At 35.6% G+C, this 12,101-nt stretch overlaps 1 protein-coding gene across 6 annotated transcripts in view; it reads left to right on the top strand.

Annotated features, from left to right (window-relative positions):
- Positions 1 to 7,345, top strand: part of SFSWAP (splicing factor SWAP) — a 48,840-nt gene extending 41,495 nt beyond the window's left edge. For all 6 annotated transcript variants that reach the window (XM_005018083.6, XM_005018082.6, XM_005018087.6 and 3 more), the window contains 4 exons: positions 1,067 to 1,192; positions 5,063 to 5,233; positions 6,015 to 6,087; positions 6,928 to 7,345. In XM_005018083.6, coding sequence (XP_005018140.2) covers positions 1,067 to 1,192; positions 5,063 to 5,233; positions 6,015 to 6,087; positions 6,928 to 6,946 — 389 coding nt within the window. In that variant the 3' untranslated portion in view covers positions 6,947 to 7,345. The remainder of the gene's footprint in view (positions 1 to 1,066; positions 1,193 to 5,062; positions 5,234 to 6,014; positions 6,088 to 6,927) is intronic.
- Positions 7,346 to 12,101: the final 4,756 nt, after the last annotated feature.

Below are 12,101 nucleotides of genomic sequence, written 5' to 3'. Positions count from 1 at the left end.
ATGGCTTCTCTTTTAGTCACTGCAAAAGAACGAAAGAAAATAAATGTTTGGTATACCTGGAGTGACAATACCTATAGCAAATAAATAAGAAAGGCTTGAATATAAACAAAAATCAAATGATTAGAACTATATACTTTAGTGGGAATAAAATTAACTGTTGCTACCATGAATTTGGGGTAGATTTGGGGCTAAGGTATTTTTCTTTCTTTTTTTCAAGCCGGGTCCCTGTCTTGTCCCCTTCTCAATCTCCTCGGCGTCTCCCTTCCATTCAATACTTTGCTCATTCAAATTATTTGGTTATTAAAAAATACTCAGGTTTTATTTGCACATCTACTTAATTGCAAATCACACAGAAAAAGAGTTAGGCTGTTAAGGTGATTTCTGATCTTAACTGGGTATGCTTTTTTTTTTCATCTTGGTCTTTCTCTTTCTCTCTCTAGGAAAAATATTTCAAGTGAAAGTGCTAGTGCCAAACAATGCTGGTTGTGGGTTGTTGGTCACTTGCACAGGTGAAAATATTAGCTGTGTTAGGATTATTCTGCAGCATCAGGGACAAATTTTCCTGGACTTGTCAAAGTTGGAGATGAACTGAAAACAAAAACTTGCATTTATCTCTGTGATGCAGCAGTTGTAAAAACATTCCATTAATTTGAGAAGACAAGGTCAGGCCTGACAATTCCAGGCTTCAAGCCAAATTGGACTTCTGTGTACCATCGTTAGTAAGCTCTGTTGCCACAAAAGGTGACTGCACTGAAGTGGAACATTCATGCCTGCTAATACAGACATTGATGTCAGCACACAATACTGAAAAAAAATTGCTTTTTTTTCCCCCCCACTATTGGGAGTGAAAAGCAATGGATAACTACACCCTAAATGTGTTGGATGGGTAAGAAATTCATAAGCAACTGACAAGTCTTGGAGACTAAATACCTCATAATGATATAAAGTAGAAATGAATGGTGTTACATTTGTGTTTGGTGAAAGCACAATTCCACTGAAACAAAAATAATTATACAAATATTATAAGTAACAAAAAGCAAATTTTTGGGTGTTTTTTCCTGCTTAGGTCACGATCAAGGTCACCTAGGAGAAGGGCTCACACACCAGAAAGACGGAGAGAGGAAAGGAGTGTTCCAACAGCTTATCGCATCAGTAATAGTCCCGGAAACAGTAGGAAACGTGCACGATCCAAGTAAGTATACCCAGTTTAAGAGAAGGTAATCTTCTGGTATCAGAAGACTTAAAATGTTGCCTGAAGTGTTGTATGCTCCCTGGATAAAACGTAAAGCTTTGGGTTTCTTTTCATCACGGGCTTTATTTCATTAGACAAATACATCTATGGAGGAAAAGAAAAACTAGAAGCACTGATGATGGTCCTTTGCACATTCTTGTATATGTTTGAACACTAAATGCTGAACCAAATCAGTGAATGTTAATACAGTATGGTCTCATAGCTTTTAAAGTTCAGATTTTATTTGGACTCCGAAGTCTTTGGTTGGTTTTTCATGCTCTACTTGTCCAATTGATATGGCCTCCATAGACGACATGTACTGGTATTAAGTTATTCATACCAGTATCTGAAAGTTGCTTGACCACTCACCATATTTGCACAAATAAAGGGAAAATCCAGTTTAACAAAAAGTCTGCTTTATATTCAACAGTTATTTTACTACCTGAGTGGAATGTGAAATCCAAAATCAGTGGTGCTTTTTTTGAGACCACCTTGCATATAGTCTACCTGAACCTCCTATCATCAAGATGGCATAACAACCATTATTTCATCTCACCGGTGCAGAATAAAAAAATCTGCAAAATGTGTGCCCAAAAGGCTTGAAATGTTATGTCTCTAATTTTAACATGGGAGGAAGCAAAAATTTTCATGCTAATTTTGTCGTGTACAGCTGAAGTGTACACAAAATGCAACGCCTTAAGAGTTACTAAACTGAACATACAGACTCTTTCTCTGCATTAGTGAAGATCGTCTTTAACCTGTTTTTCCATATCTTCTGTAGAGTAGGAAACAAGGAGGTCACTTTCACCTTCATGATTTTTAAAATATTGGCATTGTTTCTTAGGATAACTTTCCATCTCTTAACAGCTTCTAACTAATGGATGTGTGGTATGTATAAACGAGAACTTCATCAGTATACTTCAGCTGATTCAGTTTTTCATACTCAAAGTTGGATAAAAATAGAGGTTTCTCTGGAATTCAGCATGCAAATTGGCTAAGCAGAAAAGATCCAATGTATAAAAGCTTAGAATATTTTTCTTCCTATAAATACTTGCAAGAATTGTTTCACAGCCCTGTGATGTTCTTTCATGCAGCGTTGGTGTGCCTGCTGCTTGACCATTTGACATTTTAAGCTATAAATCATGTTGAAAATTACGCTATTCAAAGTGCTAAATTATGATGGGAGTTTTGAAATAAATGAGACTTCTCTTTAAACGGTATTGTTTATATAGGTGGAGCTTGTAAACCTTTGTTAGGCCTCAGACAAGAAAACAGAACGCTACACAGCAATATATGGCAGTAAAAGAAAAAAAGTAGACTGAAGAAAGAATACTGTAGGTAAACATAGTTGAGGACATCCTGCAGTTCTGACTGCAGAAGGCCTAGCTAGGACTGACATGTTAAACGTCAAGTAAAAATGTAGATAGATGCCGTTTTTCCTGATCTTCATTTATGGAATAGGTTCTTCACAGTGGGTGTAATGGAAGCAAGGGTTGGGTTCATGATCTTTTAAAAGCCAATTAGTTCACTTGGGCTTTCTGTGAGGAAGTAATGTATATTTTGCCTGACAGTCAAATACAGATTTGAATCTTACATGGCAGCCGTCAGCTGAGTGCTTTTTGTTAACCACAGCTAAACAAAGAATAGGCAGGCTTTGGAATCCTGTATCGCCAGAGGACTGAAAAGGACCCTAGACATAATAAATACTGCGGTGTTTTAAACTGCTTAGGGCATTAATCTGGTATCTGTGGTGATGCTAGCATTGCTTGTAAATTTGTAGGTACATTTCCAAAAGAAAATATGTAAGAACTAGGAAGCTATGCTTTGTCTTCTCTCTGAATTTAGGGGCTTACTGATGAACAAAATGATGTTTATTTCAGAATAAATGTAACAATTGTTTTTTCTGCTTATCCTGTACCTTGGATGTCATGATAGTCACTTGAATAAGTATAATATAAATCATTTTAATCTGTAATCATTTTAATCATTTTAATCTAATTCATCTGCAGTGAATTGCTTTCCATGGAGAATATTCATGGGTCTTTATGCTAGCTATAGTGCCTAGAAAAAAATACTGTAAAAACAAGCCTTGTTTTAGCATGTGGACCCTTCTAAAGCTAGAAAATTGATAAAAAATTTCATTCAGCATTTATGGTGTTTGTTCATTATAATCTGAGATTAAAAACACTGAAAAAACCTACTCTAAAATATTCTAGCACCATGAGCGTTTGCTGAGATTTTGAAGAGTTAAATATGAAACATATTCACTGCCTGATTATGTTATGTTTTAAGAAATTGAGCAATTACAGTACATATACAGCTAGTCAAGGAATAACCAATTTTGTAGAGGATTTTTATTTTTAAAATTTTGGGAATATTAGAGACCAATAGAGCTGTGTTTTTGTGTTGGTTTTTGTTTGTTTGTTTGTTTTTTCCCCTGCCATTTAATGACTATGCAAGAAAAGAGTAAGGTGCATTTTGTAATTTAAGTCTTGAATGCTGACTTCTATATAAAAAAAAAATCAGATACTCATGATAAATTCTAAGCGTTGTAATTATAGAATATTTACGTGTGTATTTATTATAGCATATTTGCCTTTAAAGTAGAAAATTTCACAAGAAAATGAAAATAAAGGCATCAACATTGTAGCATTTAAAAGATGAATCTAAGATTTACAATGCTTTAAGGTGTTCTAGAAGCCTCAGAAACTTACTTTTCTGTTTAGACTTCTGGCAGAGCATTTCTAATTCTTTTTTGAACCGACCTTTTTAACCTTGTGAGCTTCTAAAAATGGAAGGTGTGCCAGCACCCCCTGCAGAGAAAGCTAGAGAGATGTGCCTGCAGTGAGGTATTGCCTAAAAGCTAAATTAGTAATTCTGATTCAGTAATATCAATTATACTGATATTATACTGATATACTGATATCGATAAATATCAGTATTGATATTAGATCTTAGTAAATCTTAGACATAAATCCATAAACAAGTGTAAATGCTTTGATAGTTTCATCTGTAGTATATTAGTAGTTGAATTCTCTTTGAGCTAACATTTCATATAAGGCAACCTCTGTTTTCCCCCTTCTGTCTATAGTAAATACATCAGGTACCCTTAGTCATTTGTTCCATTCTCTTAGAAGCGAATGTTTGTATATAAAATTTCCAAGTCGGGAATAGTTAGCACTTCAAACATCTTGTTACGTGAAGATTTGCTTGCATAGTATACAGTAGCTTGTTTAGGGTTTTGAGCCTGCAGTATGTTGAGTTATGAAGTGGAATGCTGTAGTAATTGTGTTTTTAAAAAGCAAGCAAGCAAACTGTGGATTTGCCTTGTAGATTTTTTTTCAAAGTTATAGTTACATGGTTTGCTCCTTTATGGGCTAAAAAAAAAATATAGGGATATATAAATTATTCTATTTCTTATTATATGTTAGATGTAGGATGTTGTTAGAGAACAAACTTCCCTCTGGTGAGGCTATTCTACAGATCTTCAATTAAAGACTTTTCACTGTCATCCTTTATCACATACAGCTGCTGCCTAATTCCGCTGTACCTGAGAGATAGTATTCCAAGTGAAAGCCTCAGATACTAGTAGTTTTCTTATTGTAATTTATTAAAAGGAGCTTCTGAGATGGTGTTTTGTACAACCAGAGAAGTGCAGTATTGGGTAAGAAATGCAGTATTGGGGTAAGACTTGAACGTTTACTCAGAGCACGTGGAAAAGTATCCTGTGGAAAAGTGCTATGTAATCTTTTAGAAATGTGAAAAGTACCTTTCACTGAGCTAGTCTAATACTACTGTAACTATCCTTCAATAAAATATTTCTTCTCACAGAAGTCCCCATGAAAAGAAGAAGAAGAGGCGATCTAGATCACGTACCAAGTCCAAAGCTAGGTCTCCTTCACCAGCCGTGTCGCCAGGCAAACCATCCACACACAAAAATTCTGTGCATTCAGCTAGTGTCTCTCCTGTGGAGAGCAGGGAATCCAGCCAGGAACGCTCCAGGTAAAACACTTTCTCAGTAGTGTAATATTGCAGTGCTGATGTTTCTTCACTGTGAATGTGTCTTTTGACCTAATTGGTATGGTGAGGAGCTCTGTATGTACATATATTAAAAGTAGAAGATGCTGAGAGGATGGCACTTTGTACATCAGTCTAATGATTGGATCTCCACTGCCTGATGGAGTTTTTATGTAATCCAGTGAAATTTTAGGATTGGATTTCAAAACCTGGAAAATACGTTAACACTACCTTTGCGACATTTACATTTAAGACAGGAAAGCACTGTACAAATTTAATTTGTCAAAGAAATTTTCATGTTATGTATGAGATTAAGTGTGATCCTGTGAGTGTAGAAAACTGAAGGTTCTGCTCCTTGTTCAAGTATACCTTGACATACTCCTACAATAAAACTTACATGTAAAATTCTGCAGTGTGATTCTAAGTTAGAAAATGATAACTTTCACTAAACAGGATAACTCTGACGTAGAATTTTAACAGGGTGGTTTGAATTTCAATATCTTTGTGAGATTCACAGTTAATTTATTTCCACAGAATACTATGCAGTCCTGTTGAAAATCCCCAGCCTGCTGTTGAGATTTATTTTTGTCAGTTATGCAGGAGTAAGTCTTCTGACCGTGACTTGCCCTGACTTCTGTTTGAATAAGAGAACTGTTTGTTAGTGTATGAGAGAATTGAAAAATAAGGCCCAAAACTCTGATGGTGAGTGAAATTCATTTTGAAAACTTAAGCTATAAACTTTTAACACTGATTTTTACTTTTTTAGGGGAGTGTCTCAGGAAAAAGATGGCCAAATCTCTTCAGCAATCGTGTCTTCAGTGCAGAGTAAAATCACTCAGGTACAAATAAACAAATTCAAATTAGCAGCCTAATGGAGTGCGTCCATCATATCGTAATCTCCATTTAATACCTTGTACAATTCTGAGCTTCGCATATGATAGACATGTTCATTGTCATTCTTAATTTGTTTGCTTGTGAGAAAAACAATTTTTTTGCTTCCCTAGTAGTTTGATCTTTAGAGGGTTGACTAAACTTGAAAGTAGCTAAGTTCACTGTGATGCAGTATATCCACTGTTAAGATATGAAAGTCAATGTTATGCTAGAACATTAGAACAGGAGGTATTACTGAGAGCCCATCTTACTATGTTGTGCTCTTGACAAGTTTCAGGGAAGAAAGGACAGAGGAACAGCTGTTGACAGCTGTTTTCCTCTACTATCGACAGTAGAGGAAAAATACGTCCTCTTGCAAACTAAAGTAAGTGTTTGCTTTGCATTGAGCAACATCCACAACTTAGTCTTACCCTTGTTGCTGTTTTTGTCTGTGAATTTTCGTTATGATTTTGTTGATATGTTCAAGTCTGTTGTGATTCATAGCATAACTATTTACAAATAGCCATATCAAGTATGTACATTGATACAGCGTACAGTAATTAAATGTATACACTCTCCTTAATGTGGTTTTAAGATACCCATCCTCTGTCAAAATAATTCCATTTCTTTTTTAAAAGCTACTGCCTGGTATCACAGTCCCAAGGCTAAATATCTGATGGTCTTGAATCTAAGTATTTTATGTGACTGGAGCATAAACCAGCCCTTCCATGCAGGTTTTTTTCAATCACATGCTTTAGCTCTGTTCAAGGCTTAGGCAAGTCTAATAATTTTTCTCTTATCTTCTACAGGATCTTATGGCCAAAGTGAGAGCAATGCTTGCAGCTTCCAAAAACATACAAACTAGTGCCTCCTGAGACATGTTGAACTGACCATCAAGAAATTATGTGAAAAATAACAATATAAAAACTGCCTCATCTCAAATGTACAGCTGAGCTTAGCTCACTTGGTTCACACCTTTCTTGTCTAATATTACCAGAACTTGAGGAGCTAAAACCTATCTTTCTGTACAGAACTGTCTCCTTGAAATTTCATTGAATTTTTTCAGCCAGAATATCTTTGGAAAGTTTTTGGTTTTTGTAAATTGATTTTTTGACTAATTCTTCAGTAACATTTTATGATCAGCAGTCTATATGTGTATATTTGTAAATACCATGTTTCTGTGATAAAAGTATTACACAATAATAAAGAACGAAACATCTTTCATTAGCTACAGAGTTTTTGTGGAGTCCTTAATTGTTTGCGGTTGACTTCTGTTAGAAGTTCATTTTCTTTTCCTTTAAACTTTCTGCTTCTTAAAATAACAACTGTCTAGCTACCTGAGGCTGAGAGAGATTTTTCATCTCCTTCAGGCACAGAATGATCTACGAATGCTTGTTTGCCTTGATGTTGGTAGTGGACAGTTTCTGGACAGGAAACATAATTTTCTGTTCATTCAGAAGGGACTGTGAGCCTCCATTTGAGTTGCTGACCTTTTGAAGTCAATAACAAAGCCTCAATGTCCTAACATGCTTCTATCTAGTTAGCTACAGAGTGTATGTTTTTGTTGTCATACCAGAAATCCAGCATTCTTTTAATTTAACAGCTTTCATGATGTTGAGGAAGATGCTTACTAACTTTTATGACACATACTAGTCAACACTGTCCAGATCTTTTCTTCTGAACAGTATAATTGTAGGCTTGTTTGTTATGCATTCCTTGCAGTACAGTGAGGCTATCAATTTTTAATTGAAATATTTCTTTAAATGAGTGCAAAAAGGCAATCACTAAAGAGAAGATATAATTAAAAATCCCCAGTTGCTCTTTCAGCTAGAGCTGAATTTTTGTGACCTTTAGCTACTTTCATTTACATCTTCCAAAAGTGGTTGCTGTGTGTCCAGTTTAAATGGGTTGATGCTAAGGAAGAAAATCTTGAACAGTGTTTAGAGTAATAGATACTACTCTAAAATTATAATAGACAAAGGAAAGGATATGCTGTGCAGTGAATGTATCTAGATGATAGCTCAATTGCACTACTGGGACACAGCTTTTTTTTTTTTTTTATCATATTTTAGGCAGATGAGAAGTTGATTTCCTATCAGATGTAAGACAAAAACATCTTCATACACAGTCTCTGATTGAGAAGCTTTACTTTTTCAGATGACCAGGGACCAAATGGGCTTTCCATTTCCTTTTAATGGTGATAAGGGATGTTGAGGAGAACAGTATGAGAAACAAGGTAGCTAATTGCACCTTAGATACTTACTGGTATGATTGGGGTTTCCTTCAATTGATGATCAAATTCAAACCCAAAGTAACAGAATGGTCCAAATGGGAGCTGATATGCCACTTGCTAGTGCTTTTCTCTTGGAATGAAAGAACAATATTTAAACTATTAGGAACACTAATAAGTTATGTTTCTTTTCAATTTTTGGTCAATAACAATTAGCAGAGTATACAGTCCTACAATTTAAAATGCTGTGTCTGGTGCAGAGAAATTTGATGGTGCATGTAAGTTGTGATGAAACAGAGCCAGCTAGCCAGTAATATATAACCGCGCTATTCCCTCTTTACCTGTTTTAAAAGTTACCTGCAATGTTTTAACAAGCATAAAAATATTTTAACCAGCATAAATGAAATAAGATTTTCTCTGTATTTTGATGAAACAATACTAGTAGAGACAGAGGGGAAAAAAAGGACATAAAGTAGATTTCATAGGCAGCTGTAGTAGATGCTGCAAATTTAACACTGCATAAACTTTATTTTTCCCTCCTAAACACAGTTAAGTCTCACCATAGTTCAGTATTTGGCAGCAGGGATGGCAGTTGTTTGTCAAGTGATAGGAAAAAAGCCTAAAAAGCCTTGATAAAATAGACTGGGCAGCTTGTTTTGCTGCTGCTTTGCAGATCTATTCTCTTTAAGAGGGTTGTTGCTTTAATGACTTAAAATATTTTCCCTCACTGTGGGCAATTTTTTTTTTTAATTTTCTCTTTTGTGCTGTGGAGTTAGATGGGGTGTTTAGCTCCGGGGGGGGAGGGAAATAAAAGATTAAACTACATTTTTCTACAATCTGTATTATTTACTGAGCCTTATTATTTAGCATGCTCTCATGGGTAGTTTGTTTTTTGTTTTTTTTTTTTTCCCCTCCAGGATTTAGAAAGTAGTGTTGTGTGCTTTCTATTTTTGTTTTTCCTCTTTCCAACCAGAATGGCATTTTCACTTTTTGCCAATTGGAAGTTTTCAGTGCTTGTAAGCAGTTATCTTCCAATCCCTATTATCAGTTTCTTTCAGAGCACATTTCTCAGTAGAGACAGTCTGAAGAATGGCTTCTACTTCATCAGCTTTGCTGCTGCCCATCTGAGTATAATCTTTGTAATTTAAGGGGTTGATACCTAATAACTATTACTAAAGATGCTCTAATTTGAATGAGTTAGATGTGTAAACAGCTTCCTAATTGGCTGTTCAGTCAGCTGGTGAGTAACCTGTTAATTAAAAAATGAAAAAGTCAATCGTTTGAGGATCTCAGTATATGCCTTCTTATTTTTCCCTACAGTTAGAGAGACCATAGTTACACTTTGTAGGGCAGCTTCTGTCAAATTGCGTTAATGGTTTGGTGTTGAACTATTTGGTTCTACCAGGAAGTTGACAGCCACTGAGATACACCTGCAGTCTCTTGGCATTAGTCATGATTTCACATTAATTGTCACTTGTGCCTCTTCATATCATAACATTTTGTTTGACACCAGTTATTTCAAAACATACACTTTCTCACTTATTAAACTTCATGCATTACAGACAACTGAGACCACGCTCTCAAGTTTTTAATGGGACAACAAATGATAACACTAGAATTCCTGTTTTCCTGGATTTGAGGTAATGTCTGTTATCTTCTGTGAAGAAATTGCGTTGCAAAGTCCTCTTTAACTTAATATTTCTACTTACACAAACCAAGCTTACCATATACTTCTCCCATTCCTACCAAGCAACTAATGACACGAAGTGAAGTAAAAGACATGTGGGTTGAGGTTAGTAAAGCACCCACTTCTTTCTAATTTTAATTTTGCCTCATTTTCTGAAAGCATTAAATACATCATTGCACTGATCCAGCGTTCTTAATTTCATTCCCTAAATTAATTTGGCTGTAACTTTATGAAGATGCATTTGAAATTCTCCGAAGTGCAGTTCTTAGAAGTTGAAACCTCAGTGTTTGATTTTTTTTCTGTTGTGATTTAACTGTGAGCATGTTGTGAATATTTTGTTTTGGTTTTAGACATATGCTCTCAGCACTGAAAGTGTGGTTGTATTAAGCATTACATATGAAGGGAAATGCTTTATTGGAGCAGTTAGTTGGAAACTAATACCTGCCTGCCTGCTAGTTAGGTTTCTATCTGTCTGGTGGACAGCTGGTGTGGTATTGCTTTTGTTATTCTGTTTGTATCATAAAAGGATTCCTGATAATTCCTAATGCAAAGCATGTCTTTGATCTTGCCTTAATTTTTCCTGCTCTGGATTACACTGGATGTGAATGAAGGTGGGGAAATGCCCTAATGGATTTTGTGTAATCTCAAAGCAAATCCCTGATTGTTCATAACAAATCCACTTTTACTTTCCTGTGAACTTGAAACTTCTGTGGTATTAATTTAACACCTTTAATTTGAGTGAAGATGATAATCTCTTGGCAACAACTAATCCTGAACATGTATCATGATAAACGTTACAAAAAGCTCTGCCAGACCATTTAAAAGTGATGGTGAAAATCTGCCATTTCTGGATTACTGCCATGCTGTCCTCGAGCGACATAATACGACTTGGTGGTGGTTGTTTGTTGTTTTTTTTGTTTGTTTTGTTTTGTTTTTCTGATACAGACAAAATTTCCACACATGTAGATGGATGGTGACAGACTTATTTTTAAGACTGAGCACTAAACTGTCAGTCTCTAAAGAGAAAGTATAATGAGTTCTTGGTGGTAGTTGACAGTGTTATAAATGCTTGGTAAGGTAAGGGAAACCCCAGTATGTAGGACTGGAGAAGGGCAGATTATGATTTCCCCCACACAACACAGAATGCGCAGCAGATGTGATACATTTCTTCAGTGAAACCATCACAGTTTGAGAATCCATGCTTTTTCTTGTCCCGTTTTTTGTAAAATACATTCTAAGGATGTGTTCTCCTAGAGCGAAGTCCTGTATGCTCATATTTCCTCTGTTAAAAAGTGGGTTTGGGGGCTTTTTGTTAAAATGCAATCCAAAAATGTATATCTGTGGCTTTATTTATTAGGACACAGTGGCCTTCGTGATTATAGGACTGTCTGTGAAGTTATTACTTTCAGTTGTATAACAGCTTTTTTTTTTTTTCCTACAGAAATGCCAAATCTTAAAGAAAACCTTAACTCTGATCAAGAATCAGGTCAGAGAGTTTAGCTTCATAAAAAAGGAAAAAAGTAATTTGTAGTCTCTACTTCTCCCTTCTGAAGTTCTAATAATTTAATTTATTTTCCAAGGATGATTGGTGAAAAGATGAGTGTTTTTCCACCTCGAGTCAAGTAAGCGTGAAAATGTTTCAGCATTAAGTTATTGAAACAATCAAAAGTGTTGTCCACATGCCTTGAAGTGCCCTACCCTGTGCACAGTGAAAATTGCAAAACACCAGCTGCAATGATTAAAAGACTTCTATCAAAATCAAGATGTTGCATTTAAAAAAAAAGATGACATGGGAAGCCTGTGTCACAATGGCATTACAGCCCACATTCAGCAAGCTGGCTGTGTTGGAAGAGAAAGCTATAGCAATCTGTCCTCAAAGAAGCCTTTTCCAGTGAATATTCAACACAGAGTGAAAAGGTAACTACTGCAGAGGTGCAAAATCACTCGAGGGATACCTCTTATTCCTTTGGATTTTTATGGTAGGAAAGATACGTTGCATGTAAGTCTGATGGTATAAAGACAGAGAGAGAACTAAAGGTTCTTTAGATGCCCCAATCTATTATTTT

This window comes from Anas platyrhynchos, chromosome 16 (genome assembly GCF_047663525.1).
Source record: "Anas platyrhynchos isolate ZD024472 breed Pekin duck chromosome 16, IASCAAS_PekinDuck_T2T, whole genome shotgun sequence".
Lineage (NCBI taxonomy): Eukaryota > Metazoa > Chordata > Aves > Anseriformes > Anatidae > Anas > Anas platyrhynchos.
This window is presented reverse-complemented; position numbering and strand designations above follow the sequence as displayed.